The 21,194-nt window shown below is 56.3% G+C and overlaps 3 protein-coding genes across 5 annotated transcripts; 2 read left to right on the forward strand and 1 right to left on the reverse strand.

Annotated features, from left to right (window-relative positions):
• The first annotated feature begins 154 nt into the window (after positions 1-154).
• ZBTB48 (zinc finger and BTB domain containing 48) lies at positions 155-6,737 on the forward strand. Of its 3 annotated transcripts, XR_006181138.1 has the most exons (10): positions 155-861; positions 1,894-2,005; positions 2,434-2,526; positions 3,011-3,097; positions 3,542-3,696; positions 4,226-4,362; positions 4,804-4,968; positions 5,124-5,212; positions 5,533-5,940; positions 6,546-6,737. XR_006181138.1 is itself a non-coding variant. In XM_042883217.1 (9 exons), exons 1-9 carry the CDS (start codon positions 155-157, stop codon positions 5,827-5,829), a joined length of 1,842 nt encoding a protein of 613 aa, XP_042739151.1. In that variant the 3' UTR covers positions 5,830-6,737. The 3 variants fall into 3 exon arrangements, 2 of the variants coding, with proteins under 2 accessions (XP_042739151.1, XP_042739152.1); XM_042883217.1 differs by having other exon boundaries at positions 5,533-6,737; XM_042883218.1 differs by lacking the exon at positions 155-861 and having other exon boundaries at positions 1,913-2,617; positions 2,714-3,097; positions 5,533-6,737.
• Positions 6,655-15,053, reverse strand: KLHL21 (kelch like family member 21). The gene is made up of 4 exons (XM_042883219.1): positions 13,645-15,053; positions 11,473-11,878; positions 9,680-9,752; positions 6,655-9,361 (listed from the first exon to the last, which is right to left on the reverse strand). The coding sequence occupies exons 1-4, from the start codon at positions 14,669-14,671 to the stop codon at positions 9,068-9,070; spliced, it is 1,800 nt and encodes a 599-aa protein (XP_042739153.1). The 5' UTR covers positions 14,672-15,053; the 3' UTR covers positions 6,655-9,067.
• A 997-nt stretch (positions 15,054-16,050) lies between these two features.
• On the forward strand, positions 16,051-19,583 carry PHF13 (PHD finger protein 13). The gene is made up of 4 exons (XM_042883224.1): positions 16,051-16,117; positions 16,817-16,918; positions 17,178-17,730; positions 18,452-19,583. Exons 1-4 carry the CDS (start codon positions 16,079-16,081, stop codon positions 18,676-18,678), a joined length of 921 nt encoding a protein of 306 aa, XP_042739158.1. The 5' UTR covers positions 16,051-16,078; the 3' UTR covers positions 18,679-19,583.
• Positions 19,584-21,194: the final 1,611 nt, after the last annotated feature.

A 21,194-nucleotide genomic window follows, 5' to 3' on the forward strand; every position in this document is an offset into this window, starting at 1 on the left:
GTTCGTCATATCCGGAACGTCACTTCCTTTTTCGTCACATCCGGCGTAGTATTTCCCTGTTCTTTACATCCGGCGCCCCAGTTCCGCCTGCGTCACATCCGGCGCGCGGCCGCAATGGCGCCGTGGCGACGCTGGTCCCGGTAGCGTTGCGGCCATGGCGGGCGCGGCGGCGGCAGCGCACAGTGTGCGCGTGCTGCGGGAGCTGAACCGGCAGCGCGCGGCCGGGCAGTTCTGCGACGCGACGCTGGGCGTGGGCGGGCGCGAGTTCCGCGCGCATTGGCCGGTGCTCGCCAGCTGCTCCCGCTTCTTCCGCGCTCGCGGCGGCGGCGGCGCCGGGCCGGTGGCGCTGCCCGAGGGCCTGGCCGACACCTTCCAGCTGCTGCTCGACTTCTTTTACACCGGGCGCCTGGCGCTGACGGCGCACAACCGCGCTCGCCTGCTCGCCGCCGCTGAGCTGCTGGGCGTGCCGGACGCCGTAGCGCTTTGCCGCGCCTTCCGCCCCGCCGCCGCCCGGCAGCGGCCGCGCCGCGCCCCCGGCCCCGCGTTGCGCCCCGCAGAACCGCCCGTCGTCCTCAGCCCGGCGGTGCCGGAGGGGGAGCGCCCGGCGGGGTTGCCCGGCCCGGAAACCGCGGTGACCCTGCCCGTTCCTCCGCCCGTCAGCTCTCTCCCGGTGGCGGCGGCGGGCGGCGGCGGGACCGGGGACAGCGACGCGGAGCTCCTCCCCGAGAAGAAGGCGCTGCGCAGTAAAGGGAAGCCCGGCGCGGGGGCGGCAGGGAGCAGGAAAGGCGCAGCGGTGCCGGTGGAGTGCCCTACGTGCCATAAAAGCTTCCTCAGCAAATATTACCTCAAAGTGCACAACAGGTAACGCTCCGAGCTTCATCCTTGTGAGCAGGGGATCCTGGCGGGGTGCGGGCTGAGTAGAGGCTCACCCCAAGTGCAGGGGTTCTGCTTGGTGCTGCTGAGGGGTGGCTGGGCGTCCCCACGGCACCTCGGGTCCTCAGCTCTCCAAGCAGTGTGGGAGGCGTTGCCCGAGGTGCTGCTGGGAGCTGTGGCTCTGTGAGCATCAGCCGGCGCAGCTCACAAAGAAGGGTGAAGGTGCTCAGGAGCCCTTTTGGGGGACATAAGTCTGCAGGTGGATGGCAGGGAAGGCAGAAGGAGCTGCCAACTCCTTTGGCTTTGGTGAGAGCAATGCATGGAGCTGCTAGCTCCTAGGCTTCCGGAACAGGCAGGAGCTGCATAGCTGTTACAGTCAGAAAGATTAACATGGTAGAAGGGCGATACAAGAATGTAACAACAAAGGGACCAGCACAGATAGGATGATATTTCACAGGAAAAGTAAAGGTAGTCACCCATCTCTGAGGATCTCAGCTTGCAGAAAGGACTCCTCAGGCGAGGGATCTCCACCCAGAGATTCTTCCCCAGAAGCAGTCAACCCTGAATGAGGTCTAGGAGAGGTGCAGCCAGGCTCCACCTCTTCTGATCACACAGCTGAATTGCCTTCACCTGTGCTCCCAGGGCTGACTGGTCCTTTCCCCAGGTGCTCAATCAGAGATTCAGGCTGTGGCTCACAGTTCCCATACTTGCAACGAGCATGGTGATGGAGCGTGCTCTGGGAACATGGAGGTGCTTGTGGACACCCTGGGATCAGCAGAAGTGTGTGAAAAGGAGGCTGCAAATGGTTCATCAGCAGCTGTTCCACACACCAGAGCAGAGGCAGCTGGTGAGGCCTCAGGCTGTGGGCAGCAGAGACAGCGAGTGGGGTTCTTGCATCCTCTCTTCAAAGCGCGAGTGCTGGAGTGCGCAGGCCAGCGGCTGTTCTTTCATGTGGGCTCAGGAGCTCAGTGCTGCTGTTACTCTGTCAGTAATGGATGCTCTGAATTTGTGTCTCCCCAGGAAACACACTGGAGAGAAGCCATTTGAATGCTCTAAGTGTGGTAAATGTTATTTTAGAAAGGAGAATCTCCTGGAGCACGAAGCCAGAAATTGCATGAGCCGAACTGAGCAGGTACACGTGTGAAGTCACCACCAGTCTCCTCAGGGGGTGGGAGAAAGCTGCAGATGCAGGTGCTGTTTTACAGAAGCAGAATTCAGCCTCTTTCCAGCTGCTGGCAAAACCCTCCTTATTGGAGCACGCTTTCTGGCTCCCCCAGAGCGTGATGGAAGTCCAAGAGGTTAGCAGCTCTTCTGTTCATGACATGCTAGCACATGGTTTCTCACAGGTGTCGTTGTTTTTTTTCCCCAAGCACATGAGAGCACTCTTTGTCCTGGAAGAGATAGGAGTTTTTGCAGTGCAGGTGAAGCACATTATCTAGGCATGGTGCCCAAATGGCAAGTGCTGCTCTCAGTTGCTGGGATGGCTGCTGGCTTCATTCCAACTCCTGGCATCTTCCTTTCCTGTCTCACACAGAAGCTGATGCCTTCCTTCTCTTGCAGGTTTTCACGTGCTCTGTCTGCCAGGAGGTGTTCAAGAGGCGGATGGAACTGCGACTCCACGTGGTGTCGCACACGGGGGAGATGCCCTATAAGGTCAGCAGTGCACGTAGCTGTGCAGCCTGGTGCTGGGCCCAGCAGGGCGGGCGAGCCTTTCTCTTCTGGGGAGCCTGGCCTTGCCTGGCAGGTGCTGTACGGGGGGCTGTGTCACCACCTGGTGGCAGGGACACTCTGGTGCTTGCAGTGCATCATGTCTGACTGCAAGCGTGGCTTTTCTCCCCAGTATCTGCCTTTCTCCTTGTCCTTAATATTGCCTTCACTGGTTCCCTTCCCTGGGAGCTGTCAAGTGCCTCGAGCGGCAGCAGAGGCATTTCCCACCTCTGAGCTGGAACAGGCTCTTGAGACACACCTGAGCCAGACAGTTCTTTGTGGCTCTGCAGCATGGGCACCTACTGCCTTGCTGGAGGTCTTTGTGTCGGAGCGACTCCCGTGCCAGTCATGCAGGCATGTCACCGATCCTCTCCTCGTGTTGCAGTCACTGTCTGTGAGGTGGCTGGGAGCTGACTCTCCTGTATTTCAGTGCTCCTCCTGCGCACAGCAGTTCATGCAGAAGAAGGACCTGCAGAGCCACATGATAAAGTTGCACGGCGCACCGAAGCCCCATGCGGTAAGGGGAGCACGCTGGCACAAGGTGGGGTGAGTGGAGGTGGCATTTTGTAATGCTTTCCCTGCGGTACTGTAGAGATCCTGAGAGAGAATGATCCTGCTCTGACCTAAGAGTAGTTCCCATTATCCTTTCTGGTTCTGCTAAGCAAGGCAGGGAGTTATGGAATGCTGAAAAGCTCCTGGAAACAGATTTTATTTTGGATAAATGAGCAGCCCTCGTGGCTCTTCTTAACTGATAGATCCATATCTACTGACCAGCTTCTCAGTTCCAGCTGGCTGTCTCATCCCATTCAGCATTTTGAAGCTTGCTATTGCTGCAGGGCGCAGCAGGGTGCATCTTGCATGGCACAGCTGTGCTGCAAGGGGAGCAGGTCTGTTCTGGGTGCACACTGCGAGCTGCGTGTGGGTGAGCTGCCTAACCCTGAGCTCTCCTATGGCCTTGCAGTGCTCAACTTGCTCCAAGTGCTTTCTGTCTCGGACAGAGCTGCGCCTGCATGAGGCATTCAAGCACCGGGGAGAGAAACTGTTTGTCTGCGAGGAGTGTGGACACAGAGCCTCAAGTCGCAATGGCTTGCAGATGCACATCAAGGCCAAGCACAGGTGTGACGTGAGCTCCTCCCCAGGGGGTGGGTGCTGGGGAGCCTCCTGAAGTGTGTGGGGTGACTGAGTGGTGACAAATGCAGGTTGCTGGTACTGACAGCTGTTGGTGGGTGGCCAAACCTTAGTTCTGCTTGCCTCTCTACCAAAGGAAATTTGTACTGTTTGTACTTCCTCTAAGGATAATAATGCAGGTGATGGCTGAAGCTCATCAGCTGTCCTGCCTGGCTAATTCCTGTCCGTGAAGTGGTGAGTTTGTGTTAGCTTTCCACACTTCCCTCAGAGCTCTGGTTCCTGGGCTGGTTGTATGGTGCCTGAGGGGCAGGAAGCACCAGCTCTGCACTTCAGAAGCATACGGGTGCAGAGGAGCATTTGTGTCCCTGCAAAATACTTTAGTTGGAGATAAGTTGAAGTAGGATTTAATTGCAGTGCTTTGAGAGTTGCGACAGCTAGTGTCAGACAGACAGAGAGGCAGGTGGCAGTTCTCCAACTGGGGCTGCCTGAGGCTCAGCTGCCTTTCCCCTGCTCTCAGGAACGAGCGTCCCTACGTCTGTGAGTTCTGCCATCACGCCTTCACACAGAAAGCAAACCTCAACATGCACCTGCGTACCCACACCGGTGAGAAGCCCTTCCAGTGCCACCTCTGCGGCAAGACCTTCAGGACACAAGGTAGCCCCAGGGCACACAGCTCTGTGTACCTGCAGCCCCCCTCTCCTGTCCCAAGTGGCCACCTGGGAGCTGGTAGTGCTGAGCGCCCTGCTCCCCCCATGGGTATCTGCCACCTCTGAAACAGCCGTGCTGAGAAACCTGTTTTCCTTCTAGAGCAAGGCATGCTCTGGTGTATGTAGGATAACACCTCACGAGGGAATATTGCTTTTTTTTTTTTTTTTTTTACTTCCATAGCACAAAAAGAGGAAAACAGTGGTGAATTTTTCACATCTATGGTTAGCTCAGCGCAACAAGCTCCTGCTTTTGCCCCACTCTAAGCATTCCTAACCTGCCTGGCACAGAGCACATGGTCTCACCATCGTAGCACAGTGTGCCTGTGCCCAAACTGGGGCACCCAGCGGGCTGCTGACCTGCAGCTCTCTCTCCCTTTGCTCCCGGCAGCGAGTCTGGACAAACACAACCGGACCCACACCGGGGAGCGCCCCTTCAGCTGTGAGTTCTGCGACCAGAGATTCACAGAGAAGGGGCCCCTCCTGAGGCACATCGCCAGTCGGCACCAGGAGGGGAGGCCCCACTTCTGCCAGATCTGTGGGAAAACATTCAAAGGTACCTTCTGCCTACCGCTGTGGCTTTGGGCCACCGTTCCAGGCTGCGCTCCTTTCCATGCCTCGACGGCCCTTCTGCCGTAGTGCTTCACACAGCGTGGGCCTGCAGCTGTTCTGCCTGCAGGGCTGCTCTGAACTCCTTCCTTTCCTTCTCAGCTGTCGAGCAGCTGCGTGTCCACGTCCGCAGGCACAAGGGAGTGAGGAAGTTTGAGTGCACCGAGTGTGGGTACAAGTTCACACGGCAGGTAGGACGCAGCTCGGTGCTGGGCCGTGAGTGACTCACACCCCCTACCTGCTCTGGGCAGGAGAACCCAGGGTTGCTCTGCTGCAGTGAGTGACACCAGCAGACTCCCAGGCTGTGAATGGGTTTCTTTGCACTGGGGGTTCTGAGGGCTGTAGGCAGTACAGGCAGCAGGGGGGCTGTGCTCACTGCTGGGCAGCCTGCCCTTACAACCTGGTGCTCTGTGGGTCAGGGGAGCCTTGCTGTGCTTTTGCCGGCCCTCCCTTTCGGAGAAGCACGGCACACCAGGCAAAAACCCTTCCTGCTCCTTTCTCCCTCTCGCAGGCACACTTGAGGCGCCACATGGAGATTCACGACCGGGTGGAGAACTACAACCCCCGGCAGCGGAAGCTTCGAAATCTGATCATTGAGGATGAGAAGGCGGTGGTGGTGGCCCTGCAGCCACCCCAGGAGCTGGAGGTGGGCTCAGCTGAGGTCATTGTGGAGTCCCTGTCCCACGGCCCCCTGCCTGAGGAGATCCCTGTGCAGAGACTCTGTTCAAACGACAGCTTCCCCACGGCAGACGTGATGGAGCAGTCGCTGATCATCGCAACAATTCCCGATGACTGTGAGGCCACGTGACTGCAGTCATACCTCCCTACCAAACAAAGCATCGGGCCTGAGTCACTGCTGCATTTGTTCTCTTCAGCCTCCGGGAGCTCTAAGTTGTATATCCAGCCCTCCTCCCTCAAGGTAATGATCCCAGCCCTGGATTGCAAAGAACGTTTCTAATGAAGTGATAATCAGGAATCAAATTAAGAAATATGAAGCCACTCAGAACAACTACTTAAGTAAATGTGCATACAATGTATGAGACGAGATGTGATTGATGACTCCATACGTGTAATACTGTGGATTGTTTTTAACAAGCTCTCAGCTGTGGCTGGAAGGGAAGGCTAGCTCACCTGTAGCTCCAGTGCTAGCTCCTACCTTGCTCCATTAGTTTTATGCTGATGATTCAAGCTCTTCCAGAAGAGTGTGACACTGTCCCTTTCCTTAAACACGTGCTGAAACGACCCTTTCCTCAATTAAATCTATGCCTTGTGGTTTCGTTAAGCTTCTGCTGCCCATTACTGTTTCTTTACTACATTAAAGGCATGGTGTGTCTTCTTACCTTCTCCCCCACTGAACTCATTTAGCTGTTACTCAGCTTGAAAGACAGGAGCACAGCCATCCCCTAAGCTCCTGTTGTCAGATGTGGGGAGTTGAAGTTGAAATATTTGAAATAACAGGATCCAGGGAGGCATCACACATCAGACTGGGTGCACACATCACACCCACGACCCTTTTCCTTCTAGCACTCACCTGGAAGGCAGCCCTCTGGGTTAAATGCAGCTCAGGCCTGGAATGAGAAACGTCAGTGAAAGCTTAATTGTGGTGATTTTCGCATCAAAAGGAATGCAGACGTAATGTAACATCTTTTATTTAACTTGACCGTTGCAAGTAAACTTAAAAACAAACTATGAGAATAAAAATACATCATCTGTAAATGTAAAATGCCTTTGTTTCAAAGGATGGTATTCAAACAGGACGCAAAGATTTGGACACAATGGATTTTACAAAAAATAAATACAGCTCCCTAACAGTCGGACCGGTTGGGGAATTTACGGGTGGCAGATGCAGCAGTGAGCGCTACAGAGTGAGGTGTGGTGTATGCAGGATGCTTGGAGCTCAGCACTGCCACATCCGTGTGCAGCATGCACAGCTCTGGCCGTGCTCAGCTCAGCACAGCGGGGCGCAGGGCTGCAGGGCTGCTCCTGGCAGCAGCAGCTTGCACTGCGTGCACCGATGGCAGCAGGGCGCTGAGCCACGAGGTCCCGCTGCGTCCCAGCTGCGCTTCCTCTGTGCACGGCGGCTTCAAGGCACGGTCCAAGCTTCCAACCTCGAGCACAGCCCAGCCTAAAGAACAGCTTTCTCGAGTCTCACGGCCCAGCATAAAACAGCATCCAAGGCAAAATGGGTATTTTAAAGCTGTGAACGTGTCGATTTTATGGAGATAGTTCTGATGCACTCAATGTGGTGGCAAGCCAGAGGGCACAGAGGAGCTTTCCATTTCTGAATCAAGCTCAAATTCACTTTTTACCCCTTGGTTAAAAATCAGAATTAAAAAGAAAACCAATCCAGCCACCATTTCAGCCACTGTTACAGTTCACTTTTCCTGAAGGCGTAGTGCTCATTTTCAGATGAGCCATTGTAACTGTTTGCTTGTTTAAGAAACATTCCACAAGTCAACTGCAAGCAGCTTTTCTTCAGCTGAAGGTATACAGAGGAAATACAATTCAAGCTAGCTAGGTCACTTGAGCAAGTATAAAGGCATATCTTACACAGACCAAAACAACAACAAAAGAAAACCCTAAATAACTACCTTGCACTCTGCAGCACTCTCACTACCTCCTACAACTCAGCCAAATGATGCCAGCAGCATTTTGCAATTACTCCAAGTCCAAGAGCCTCTGCAAACTGAAGATGAGACAGGCACAAGGACTCTCCAGAGGTTCAGTAGGTTCCTTCACACCAGTTAATGCATTTCTGCATCATGGTGTCTAAACACCACTAGCTTATTTTTTCCACAAGTCTGCAGCAAATCTAAGGAAGCTGTGCTTACCTTTCCAGATAAGCCTTCTAAAACAGTACAACTTCCACCCAGTTCCTTTTCAGCGACGGACAAGAGTGTGCCCTTGCTGCATAGGGCCTATCTGCCTGACCCTGCACACGTGCCAAGAGCTTGATGTAAAAGGATTGTCAGCAAAGAGCCCTGGTCAGAAGAACGAGCTGCCCAGGCGTGTTCTACAAGCTGAGCAGCCTGATACCAGCAAGCTCTGTCAAAATGGGAAAGCAGAAAGGCTCCTCCCTGAGGGCCCTGGCGCTCCACAAGCCAGCCAAGGCAGGCACTTTTCTCTTTCCCTTTAAGGAACGGTGCAGGTGATCACAAACGAAGGCAACCTAGTTGTGAGAATGTGATTAAAAAATAAATAAAGGTGTTTCTTATTAGGAAAAACAAAAGTGCCATTCTAAGAAGGGTAGGAAAACAAATACCTGCAAAAGTTTAAATGCCACAACTTAAAAAACAGCAAAACACACAAAGAACTGAAGTTCAGACAACAGGAAAGGTCAAGCTTCACAACCCAGCCCCTCGGAGATCCCTGCTGCGCAGACATGTGTTCTTCCAGAAGGCATTGAACAAAGCCAGGGACTGCGGTGACACGACGGACGAAGGGCTGCAGCCTCACAGCAGCCTCTCATTCAGCTTCTTGTAGAGACATCTCTTCCCCTCTAACTGCACAGAGGAAGAGATCCAAGAGGCCTGCCTTCCTCTAAAGCATACAGCAGACGAGGGGAGTCCAGACCGCAGTCCTACTGAGCAGAACCCTCCTCCTGAGGGTTTTGGTCCTGCCTGTTTTCCTTCTGCTCCTTTTTTTTTCCCCATCAGAAGAGACTGAAGAAAGGAATTACGTGACAAACAAAGCGTTGCAAAGTGAAGGAGCTCCAGGTGAAGGGCGTCTGCCCGAAAGCTGTAAGCTGTGGTGCTTAAGTGGTGCTTCACACAGCCATTTTCTGCAGAGTTCACTTCTCAGACCTTCTCTGTGAGTAGCACTGCACCTTCGGCCTCCAAAGAAAAGGGCTGAGGAACGCTGCACCCAAAGGCCTCGTGTTCTGCCAGCTAGGTTTCTACAACAGCATTTCAAACACTCCATTTTTACTCCCTGTACTAATCAGTACATTTTTGCTTCCAGGCTCCAGTTTGCCTCTGCCTTCTCTCAGAGCAACACCGGTTGTGGGCAACGAACTCGCACTGAGGCAGGGATGGCACGCTGCCCTGCTAACGCAGCTCATTCAGGTTCTGGTGGTGAAGGTTCGGGCGCTGCCTGTTCAGGTTGATGGTGTTGTCCAGCGTGATGCTGTCATCCTCCTGTGTGGTTTCTGGCATGAACTGTCGGAATATGCTGACGCTGCCGTGCCAGAAGATGGGCTCAGGGAGCCGCCCTGCTACGCTCCATGTTCGTGTCTCGGGGTCGTAAGCTTCCAGGACATCCGAGAGCTCAAAGGTGTTGTCGTAGCCGCCAGAGACGTAGAGCTTCCCTCCCAGCACAGCCACACTGCCCCCAACGTGGACCTACAAAGTAAGATTAAATAAGCAGCACAGTTAGAAGGGCAGGTATTGCCCAACCAGGGAGGTCTTCTGCCCACTCGGACACATCGGCAGCTGCTGCTCCCTGCGTGGCACTGAAGCTGCTGCTGCCCCCGCAGCCACGCGTGCCCTGCTGCACTGCCAGCACCTCTCATCAGAAACTTTTCCATCCAGGTAACCGTGATACATCTGAATGCATTCTGTGCTCAAGGGCTATCATCTAACCAGAACACTGCTTTCCAAAGGTAATTTAACGCCATTATGAGCACAGATAAGCATCCAGCAGGGTGGTGAGCATCTTACCTGAAGCATGGCAGGGATTTTATCCCATTCGTTCTTCACTGGATTGTAAACATCCACTTCAGCTGAGTCATCCCTGCAGGAGATAACACAAAATTATTTTTCTGTGTTGTCAAAACCTTCTGCCTTGTGAAGCCCACATCTGAACAGCCTGAGCCATGGCCTGCAACGCACCTTTCCTGGAGCACCTTTCCTCCAGCCCTGCCACATAAATTGAAGACCAGAGGGCTGCTCTATGAAGGCTCCGCTCTCAAAGCAAAGCCCAGTCTCCAGCATGGACTTCTCAGATAGCAGCAGGAAACCCCTAGAACTCCGTGCTGCACCTCTACACATAAAACATGCCAGCAGAGACAACACTCAAGTAGCACTGCCCTAATTCTCAGTGCTAGTAACCTACATTGAAAGAGCCCGAATGGCCCTTCTCAGCTTCTCCCTGGGCAAAGCAACGCTTTATGCACTTCCTGATGTACACTGAGCTTTAGGACACCACCTAGGAGGTACAAAAGACAACATGGAGGCAATCCTGAGGGCTTTCTCAAACCCAGACTGTTTTCAGTTTGCATATATGGTAGGCATGTTCACAGACTAACATTTGTCAGCCTGTATTTTATTGGCTTCGGTGCCAAACACTTAAGAGTCTCAAAGAAAAATCAGCACTGTTCTGAAGAGACTTAAACCTCTATGCATTTAGAAGCAATGAGATCCCTACTGCTGGAGTTTTTTGCCACGCCAAATTTAGATAGGCCAGAGAACTGTAACAGAAGAGCTGACAGGCAGCACAATCCCCCAAGGCTTCTTACAGCCACTCACCACTGTGAGACGCGACAGCAACAGGTGAGAGATGTTTGTAAGGCAGAAATGCTCATTGCTGACACAAGAATGCAAGAAGGACAAGGTCAGGGCAGACAGAAAAGCAGTGCCAGTCAGCCCAAGACAGTTCAGTTACAGCAGACTTCACAGGCTATGGCAAAGAAGAAAATCTCCTTTTATTCTTCAATGGCTGATCAATCTGAATTTCCTTTTACATGCATTCAGCCTCTGAAATTGTGCTCTTTCAATTTCATGCACCCAATTCTTTATTTAACAGAACTGACTTCAGGATTTGCATGCCTCCCTTCTTGAGCCTACTGGCCTATAGTTGCAAATTCTTTATAGGAAGTATGCAAGATCTGATGTACAGCAGAAAACAAGACCCAAACATCCTTTACATGGGCGTATTTTAAATCCTGAGGATGCTTTTCCAAAAACCTTTCCTCCTCAAAATGGTTCAGAACAAAGAGCTGCTGCCTCTGCCGGGATGGCTTCAGAAAGGTAATTACATCCCAAATTGGGAAGGTGCTTAAAAATAGTGACCAATCAGCTCGTCTTCATTCCTCCTACCTCTGCTGAGACAGAGGGTGTCCTCTGCTATGCCACAGTTCAACGTTTTCTTGGAGCTTACTCACTTATTTATAGCAACAAGGGGGACTGAACCAGAAGCCAAGAAAACTGAGAAGTCTATTCCAAGCACAACTGCCAACGTCAGCCTGATTTGTAACCCTGGCTATTTCCCAGCCCTAGCTTTAAAATTCAGATATTTTTACAGGACTTCAAACATATGTCCTTGAGGTTTAGTTGTGACAGAGCTAAAAGGAAGAAGCGTGGTAGTTTGCAGAGCAGAGGAAGCACTGCCTTGCCTTCGTGACACAGTGCTCCCACGTGGCCACTCCTAAGACCCAAAGGCTTTCCCAGGGAAAACCCTTGGCTCACCTCGCGCAGAAGCAGGGAGACGGGGAGAAACTGCTGCCACTGCTCACCTTATGAAGTACATGAGCCCGTTCAGAGTCACGGTCTTTGGGGCGAAGGACCAGGGAGGCAGGTGGCCGCAGTTCACCAGGGACCAGAGGTCGCTGTCAGGGTCGTAGCACTGCATCACCATGGTCTCCTTGCCAGACAGAGAGCCGATGGCGAACAGCTTGCCACGGCACGAGGTGGTGGAGCAGTTGTCCATGGGGTACAGCATGGGCTGCAGGGCCTCCCAGCTGTCCACCGAGTGGTCGTAGCGCTCTGTGCTGTCGGAGGCGATAACGTACAGCAGGCCGTCCAGCACCGTAGAGCTGTGGTATTCTCTGGCTCTCAGCATTGGGGACACCTCTGTCCACTCGTTCACGCTGGAGTTGTATCTCCAGACACAGTCGTACAGCCTCGATCCATCCGATCCCCCTGCAGCACAACACAAAGCATTTAAGAGTGCTGATTCACAAAAAACATTCCCTGGAAGGAAAGCGCTCTGTGGTGACAGAGGAGAGGGCACGGCTCTGAACTGGACTCTATCGTGGCTTCCAGCTACGCCTCCTCAATATCCACACACATTTCTGCCCCGCAGAGCCACGCACTGTGCACACAGATAGATCCTAGGAGACCAGAAGTGAGAAGATGCTACCAAACTTTCTGCGCTATTTCTGACCCAGATTCCCAGTAAGCCAAGGAGGAATTCTCCCATGGCATTCCCAGCGCGTATTCAGCAATGATTCAAAACAATATCCTCCTTTGTTCCAAACAACCACTGTCTTTTCTATTTCGCAGTTCCTCTGCTGCTCTCCAGAAGCTGCTGTGACACAGCAGAGATTAACATTCACCAGCACCCAGGCGCCAAGGCGCTGCTGCTGTTAGCAGCATGGAGCCCTCCCAGCCCTCCCTGCCGCCCGAGCAGTGACACTGATGTTACACAGAACCACCTCCAGCGGCAGCAGCCTGGCTGAAGCGCAGGGTTCTCAGCAGAGAGCACCCCCAGATCTGCCTGCAATTGCTCCGGAAGGGATGTAAAGGCATTAATACAAACTAATCTTCCTTTTCACACTGCTGCCTTGAAAATCTAAGCTTTGTTTCCTGCTAAAAGCAGAGAACGAGCCGTTCTCTGTTCAACTCCACTCCACCTGCACTTCAAATCTTTAACAGCACGTCCCACACTCCTGCGACAAACACAGGACTGCCACTCTGAGCACAGGGATTTAGCTCAAAAAGGTACCTGTATGTGGATTAGGCACCAAGTTACACATCTGTGTCACCTCTGAAGAGGTAATGACGGCCCAGCAGACCGTCAGGAGGCAGGGTGTGTGCCGAGGGAGACACTGACTCACACACACTGCTGCCACTCCTCAGTGCCTCATCTGCACAGAGGCCCACTGCTCCCAGAGCCTTCCAACATGCTTCTGTCTCTGCCAGGCTTGTAATTCGCAGGCTCTGAACCCAAACACTTGTTTTGCAGCCAGAAATCCAAAACCCCTCTCAAGTCACTCATATCGTCCAGAGCAAACAGTTAGAAAGTTTCCCCAGCGCGAGTTCTGTGACTTGTCTGCATACTCAGAAGTATTAGTCACAACCAAATACCTCCCAGATTGAGATCAGCTGCTAAATCCTCACCCAGCACCACCTCCAGGAGTCTCTGCTCCTCTGCAGGCTCCAGCCGTGCTGTGCTGGAGCAGAGTTTCAGATTCTTCGCTCCTCTACTGAAAGCCAATTCTCACAGCAATCACCCCAGTATTTTCAATGGGAGTCTCAACACTGAGGTTTTCATACAAACTCTCCCAATTCACACTTTTGCCTGCCCTTGTTAAGCCCTACTCAAAGATGCAGCTGCCTTTCCTACCAGCCTCCTACCTGAACATCTGTTTATGACCCAGAACAAACGTTAAGACAGAGATGCACAGGCTGCTCTCGATCACGTGCTGCTCCTGCCCTGCGTGCAGCATCAGCCAGCCAGCCCGGCTGCTTCTCCACCTACAGGAGCAGAAACGTTCTCAAGAGAGGAATGAAAGCAGCACAAGAGGTGGCGCCATGTGGGAAGTGGGCTCCCATGGCTGAGTTACTTATTTCCTGGAAAAGGCCCGCATGATGCCCCATGGGGGACTCAGAACGCCTGCCAGCACCCGGCCTGCTGCAGGAGCAGAGCTGCTCCCCGCCCGCCCCCAGCGCGCCGTGCGCCTTACCGGTGACGTAGATGTCATTGCCCAGGGCAGCGACGCTGTAGCCCCCACCCAGGTGCTCGGGGAACTCAGCCAGGTAGCGCCAGTGCCCAGTGCGCGGGTTGTAGCAGTCCACAGTGACGAGCTCATCGCAGTCGCGGTCGCAGCCACCGACGAGGACGAGGATCTCGGCGAGGCCGGTGGAAGGCCGGGGCCGCATGCGGGCGCAGGGCCCACGGTCGTGGCGGTCGAGGCGGGCAGCCTGGAAGTCGCGGGCCTCCTGGAGGAGGCGCAGGCAAGGCGGGCAGCGGGCCACCAGCGGCTCGCCCTCCACGTGGGCCAACAGGTAGAAGCGACGCACGAAGGGCAGGCGGACGTGCGCCAGGAGCTGGGGCAGCAGTGGGGCGCGGGCGGCGGGGTCGGCGTGCACCCAGCGCAGCGCCAGCTGGAAAGCGGCCTCTTCTTTGGGGACGCAGAGCCCGTCGTCACGCAGGTAGGAGAGGAGGCGCGGCAGCGGCAGGCGCTCCAGCTGGGCGCCCAACTCGCTCACGTGCCGCAGGATGAAGCGGTGCGCGGCGGCCGCCAGCGCGGGGCAGGCGAAGGCCTCGGCGAAGTCCTGCATGTCCAGCGCGTTGGCGGGCTCCAGCTGGCGCGCCAGCCAGGCGCCGCACGCCTCCTTGACGGCGGGGAACTGCAGCAGGTCGGCGGCACGCAGCAGGCGCTCGGCGATGTCGGGGCCCAGCCCGCCCACGCGGCCGGTGTAGGCGAAGTCGAGGAGGCGCGACAGGCACTCGGGCTCCACGCCGTGCAGCCGCACCCGCTCCGCCCGCGCCTCCCGCAGCGCCCCGCCGAACATGGCGCGAAAATAGCCGGAGGCCGCGGCCAGGACGGCGCGGTGAGCCCCGAATTCCCGCCCGCCCGCCACCACCGTCACGTCCAGCAGGCTCCGCTCCGCCCGCAGTGCGCTCAGCCCCCGCAGCAGCGACACCGCGTGTGCCGGTTCTCCCGCTGCCGCCGCCGCCGTCCCGCCGCCGCCCGCGCTGGTTGCCATGCCGTATCTGGACGAGGGCGCACGCCGAGTCGCAGCCCGAAGGGACACCGGGGTTCAGCACTGCGAGCAGCTGGCGGGAGGGGGAGAAAAGAAACGAGCAGGTAGGTCAGCACAAGGAGAAACGTCCTACGGCCAGGAAACGGATGAACTAAACAGGGCTCGGAAACATCCTCCTGCCCTGACACAGAGGAGCTGCAGTTGCATAACGCGTTGGCGCTGCCAGCAGTCTTCCCAGCTTAGGCTAATTATATTTTAAGAAGCCCGTGTTTAAGTTTCACGGGATTAAGGGATCCCACGAGCTCTGCACGAAGGCTGAGCTGGTAACTTCGCACACCGGATCGCTCCGGGAGCGCCGCACCTCAGCCCGGCCGTCGCCTGCAGGTCTGCGCCCAGCGGGGAGCTTCGTCCGCTCCTCGGGGCTGCCGGGTCCACAGCAGCAAATCGCCCACGTGGGCGCTCCGGGGCCCCGCCGGCAGCGCCGAGCGCTGACACGACAACCGGGCAACGCGGGGACTGCCGGAGCACCGGGAACGGCGCTGCGCTCCCGTCGGATAACGGCCGTCCGTCACACGCGCGGGCCGCGCGCAGAGCGAGTTCCCGCAAAGCTTCTGCTGCGGGCGGTCATCGCAGAGCCGAAGCCCCGACCCGCACGGCGCTCGGCAAAGCGCTGCCGGCCACCAAACAGAACCGTGCTACACAAGAAAGCACGGCCGGGGCACGGCGACGGCTCCCGGAGCGATGGGAGGCGGCGGAGCTCCGAGCCCCTCGGGACGGCCTCACCGAAACGGGAGCCGCGCGGCCCCGAACCGCCCCGCAGCAGCGTAACGGCACCGGGCGGGAGGAGCGGGCGGCCCGGGGAACCGCGCGGATCGGCACCGCCGGGCCGGAGCTCCGCACGGCGCTTCTCGGGGCTCGGAGAGCCGCACACGGCGGCGTCACCCGCCGAGCCCGGCCCCGGAGCCGAGCCGAGAGAGGCGGATCCCGAACCCCGCGGCCCCGGCCCGGCCGCCCCGCAAAGAATCGAAGGGCGCGGGCGGCCCGTTCCGAGCGCCGGCAGCGCCGCCCCAGCGCCGCCGAAACCCCCGCGCCTCCCGGAGCCCCGCAGCACCCGCGCTCACCTCGCGCCCCCGCGCTTCTCGGCGCCGCTCCGCCCCGCGGCGCCGCCCCTCTCGCACATTCCCGCAGCTCCGCTCCCGGCGCTCCCCGCGGCCCGCACTGCGCACGCTCTCCCCGCGCCTCCCGGCGCTCCCCGCGCGGTCGGACTACTGTTCCCGGCGGTCCTCGCGCGAGCGCCCGCCCCTTCGCCGCCTCCCGCCGGTACCGAGCGGTTCGCGGGTGTCGGTGCCGCCCGGCCGCCCCTGCCGCTCCGCGCCCGCCGCTCGCCCTCCCGCCGCGCCGCGCCGGGCTATGGACTCCGACTCCTGCGCCTCCCCGTTCGCCCCGGAGGTGAGCCGCGTTCCCGGGGGGCGTCTCCCGCCGCCGGTGCCCGCCGCTGCCCGCTTCCCTTTGCCGGCCTGGGGCCATCTTGTGCCGCTCGAGCGCGGAGCGTCCTCGGACCGGGAGCCGGAGTGGGGGCGATAGGGGGGAAGAGAATGGCGGCGGCGGCCGGCGGTGCTTTCCCCCCCCCCCCCGCTCGCACCCCCCCCCGCCGCGACGGCGGCCCTGGGGCGGGGGGTGGCGGTCAGGCTGCGGGACCGGGGCCGGGGGTCGCGGGGGGGCGGTGCGGCAGTGCCCGGTGCCGCCGCGGGCGGTGGGGGTGGGGCTTCGCGCGGGGAGCGGCGGCGGCGGGCGGGGCTCCGGGCGGGAGCGGCTCCGGCAACCGCGCTGGGGCGATGGGGGGGGGCTGGGGGGACATGTGGGGCGGCATCGGTACCGGGAGGAAAAGGGGCGCAGGGGGGGCGGCTCCCGGCAGCGCGAGGTCGGCGGGTTCCGGGGAGCGGCTCCGGGGAGAAGCGGTTGCGAGGGGGGGGCGGCGGGTACCGGGAGCGGTACCGGGGAGAAGGGGGGGGGGGGAGGCGGGGCGGCTCCCGGCAGCGTGGAGCGGGGCCTCCCGGCTCTGCGCCTGGCCCGGCCCCGCGGCGGAGGCGGCCGCGCTGACCCCTCCCTCCCTCCCTCCCGCTTCATCCCTTCCTCCCTCCCCCGCAGGACTTCTCCCCCACCTCCCGGAGGCACCGCACCGTGGAAGACTTCAACAAGTTCTGCACCTTTGTCCTGGCCTACGCCGGATACATCCCCTACCCGCAGGAGGTGAGAGCGGCAGCGGGTGGGCGCCTCGGTCCCTGTGCTCCCAGCACTGCCTCGTGCCCTCCTCTGGGCCCGATCCCGGCTGCTCGCCGGGGCTGGGCTGGGCTGGGAGTTGCAGCTCGGGATGCGGGAAGGGATCGGGGCTGAACCCGGGTGTGAAGCACAACCCCGAAGGGGGAGGGGTGCGATACCAGCACTGCAGCACCTCCTGTAAGTCAGCTTGGAAATAACGCTGCTGTCTGATTGCTGTGTGTTTTTCTAGGAAACGCCGCTGAGGAACAGCCCCAGCCCTCCCAACAGCACCGGTGGCACCATTGACAGCGATAGCTGGGACCCCCGCTTCAATGACATCCCCTCCTCGGTTTCCCTTCCTGCCAAGAACAGAAAAAACTTCAGCCAGCTGAAGCGAGCAAAGCCTTACAGTTCCCTGTTCCAGCGGGCAAAGCCCGGCAACTTCCTGCCGGAGCGAAAGCAGATCGATAAAATCAGAAAGAAGAAAAAGCTGAAGAGAAGGGAAACGGAGGTGTCTGCAGGGGAAGACTATGAGGAGAAGCTGCTGGAGCTGGAGGCGGAGGACTCTTACACAGAGACACCGATGAGCCCCTCGTCTGAGGGTGACCCTCAGTCTGTGGCTGAGCACTGCTCAGTCTGGGACTCTGACACAGCCTCCAGCGTCACCTACCCCACAGGGACGGGTGAGCAGGCGGTGGAGATCCAGAGTGTGGGCAAACGAACGGTCATTCGGCAGGGCAAGCAGGTCGTCTTCCGGGACGAGGACGGCACTGGCGATGATGAGGACATCATGGTGGATTCGGGTAGGTGGTTTGGCTGCCGGGGTGGCTTGAGAGATGCCGTGTGGAAGCAACGGTGCTGCCACTGATTTCTAGTACTTGTAGTGCGAGGAGAATTCAAAACCAATTAGTAGGTGTTCTTTGGGGGAGGGGCGAGGTTCTGAACTACTGGGACCTTAAGAGGCAGCTTGGTGTTCTCTCCCAGAATACAGCCTCTTTTGTGCCGTTGAGAGTTGTATAATCAATGGATATCAAGATGTTACAATCACAATATAATCAAGAGAGTTAGGCAAAGTGGATAATGATAACAAAAGAGAATAAATGGAAGGCGCTTACCCTTAGGCTGGGCTCACCACAAAACACCAATAGAGGGGATCTCCAGCAGAGATCCTTCCCCACTGGCAGCCAGCTCTTCAATAGGTCTAGGAGGGGTGCAGCCTTGCTCCACCCCTTCCGGCAGCACAGCTGAATTGCCTTCACCTGTGCTCCTCTGGCTGGCTCATGGCTCGCCTCAGGTGATCAATCAGAGGTTCAGGCCGTGACTCAGTAGTTCCCATACAAGAGTATTTTCCCGACAAGAGCTTGCATATTGGTTCCTTGTAGGACCTGGAAAAATCAGCAAAGCATCTGTCTTTGGGAGGCAGGGAGTTAATTTAGATCAGAAGGAAAAGAGTTCCCAGTGCAGCCAAAAGACGCTGGAGAGCCATCAGGAGATAAAAACGCAACTTGCCGCTTTTCCTTCCAGATGACGACTCCTGGGACCTGGTCACTTGCTTCTGCATGAAGCCTTTTGCCGGGCGGCCGATGATCGAGTGCAACGAGTGCCACACCTGGATCCACCTCTCCTGCGCCAAGATCCGCAAGTCCAACGTCCCAGAGGTCTACATATGCCAGAAGTGCCGGGACTCCAAGTTTGACATTCGCCGCTCGAACCGCTCCCGGACGGGCTCGCGCAGGCGCTTTCTGGACTAAGCGAGGAGGCGCGTGCTGCTGCGCTGCTCGGGCGCCAGGTGAGCCGTGCGAAGCACAGACACCGGCTGGGGGCCGGGCAGAGTCCCCTGAACTGCTGCTCCCAGGCCAAGGGCTGCCCAGCCTGCCTGCGGTACAGGGATGAGGTACCGCCGAGTCGTGGATGGCCGGGGTGGAAGAAGCAGACTGGTCAAAACTGCCGCTAGATACCAATTAGCTCAAGAGACAAATTAAGCTCTCTGGGTTCGGTGGGGTTTTGTCCAGTTACAACTATGAGTTGGACGATGTTTTGGGAATGTATAATATCTTTGCCACGAGTTTTTTCTCATCCCCTTGGGAAACTGCAAACCTTCTCTGTGCTAGAAAACTCATCCTCTGAGGAGGGAGGAGGAGGAGGGAATCTGTGTGAAGAGTCTGAAAAGTAAATGGCCCCATGTTTTAATTTTAATGTATTATTATACCTGCCCATTTGTCCGTGTATATCAATCTTAGATATTCTAAGGCTCTGTAGGAGTGAGTGTGAATGCATACCAACCTCTGCGTGATCTGCCTCCTCTTCCACGGGCCGGGCAGGAGGTGAGTGCAGTGATTTGGCGCTGTGTAATGACAGGACTTCACCCTGCTCTGGGGGAGCGGTGCGTTTAGAGAAAGAAGGCTCCTTTCTTTGGACAGGCAGCACTGGCAATTAGTTGACATCAGATTTCTTAGAAGTCTCTTAACGGTGATTTTTTGTGACTTTGTTCTGCATGATTGGCTCAAATGTGTTTGGGGGGAAAACCATTTGCTCTGTGTCCTGGCCCTTTGTTAAACTCTAAGGTGCTGTTTTAAGATGACGATTCTCTCTTTTCTCAGCCCAGAATTCAAGCGTGGACTGTAAAAGAGGCTGTAGTAAATGTAGAACCTGGCCAGTCTGGTTCGAGATTTGATCATTTCCATCAGTACTACAGCTGAGTTGACTTTGTTTCTGCAGTTTATTTTTTGAGACCAGACTTGTAATCAGAAAACCAAATTCTTTAACCTGTTGGCTGCTAATTACACATAAAAAAAACCCCACAAGTGCAGGCTATGCAGCTAGCGAGGTGAAGTGTAACAAAGATTCATCTGGTGCTGGGAAGGACAAGAGAGTGCAGGGAGTCCAGGCTTGTTTGCGAGGCCACCAAGATGGAGGCGTTGTCCCTCAGTGACCGAACAGAGCAAGCTGTATGCACTGTGCAACTTAGGTTTATGATTTGGAGACATTTCTCCGAAGTTACACCTGATGAATGTGTTCTCTGTCCCGTGAGATGAGGAGTCATTGGCTGGCACTGGAGCTTATGTGAGACCCGCTGTGCTGCTACGGACGCGTGGCGTCGCTGCAGACAGGGCCGTCAGACCACTGCCTTACCTGAGCGCGGCGCCCTGGTGAGCAGCGCAGTCGGCTGCCCGCCCTGACGCCGAACGCCAGGCTGCCAAAGCTCGGTGCAGGCAGCTCAGCACTGCGGCGCCCCCGGTGTGGGACGCGGGCACGGCTGCGTCGGGACGATGGAGCTGCACGCCGTGCAACTGCTCTTCAGCCTTGGTTCTGCATACAAATCCCACCCCGCCACACCGTAACAACTGACTGTAGGTTCTGAAAACCAGCTCCAGCTTCTGCTAAAACTTAGACTGTGACTGTGCTATGCTGCCTTCCAGAGGCTAAGTGCAGCCGCCGAGGAGTTTGCCAAAGACTTGCCCTTATGGCTGCCTGACTGCTGTTTGCAGCCAGAAATACAACCAAAGTTCTCTAATGCTGCCATTTCACTCTGCAAACAGAAAGGCTTTGGAAGATCCTGGTTGCAAACTGCGAGGGCTGGACCTGCTCTGAGCACTGGCATCTTTGTGTTTACAGCATGTCTGCAATTCAACTGGACCTCCTGGAATGTGTTCTGAAGTTTTAAGTGTTAAACGGCCAAGCGAACTGCCTCTTTTTCCCAGAGGTTAAATACTAATCAATGTGACTGACTCTTGTTCTGTTACCTCTTCAGATTTATCCCAATAGATGGTGTCTGACAAGTCCAGCACATTACAGTATCAGCAGAGAGAAAAAAAGTAACATCTCCATTTAGTTCATCACTTTCAGCCATATATAATTATAGTTTAATTCAGAACTTTATTTTTTCATTAAAACTGTTTTAATGAACCATGTTTTTTTTTTTAAGTGAAACAAATGAATAATGACTTTGCTTTACTCTGGATTCAAGAGTCTGCTAGTATGATTTACTGGTGTGCAAAACAGTTGTGCTGGGTGGCAGCAAGACTTGGATCACCTTAAAAACTGAGTCTCTGTTGCTTACAGCTTCTGTTTTAATTGTTGGTGATGTATAGAGCAACGAACAGAAGTCCCAGAGGAGGCTGCAGCTGTAAGATGGCAGTTTCTCACAGAACAAAGTTGTTAAAAGGAGCAGTTTCTCAAGTAGGGCTATGCTCACAGTCTATTTAAGACTTTGCAATGATTGGCAGAAAATGAAGAAGAGAGGAGGAAGGCTGGAATTTGGTATTCA

The sequence above is a fragment of the Lagopus leucura genome, unplaced genomic scaffold (genome assembly GCF_019238085.1).
Source record: "Lagopus leucura isolate 7727_CA_CO unplaced genomic scaffold, USGS_WTPT01 Super-Scaffold_100037, whole genome shotgun sequence".
Lineage (NCBI taxonomy): Eukaryota > Metazoa > Chordata > Aves > Galliformes > Phasianidae > Lagopus > Lagopus leucura.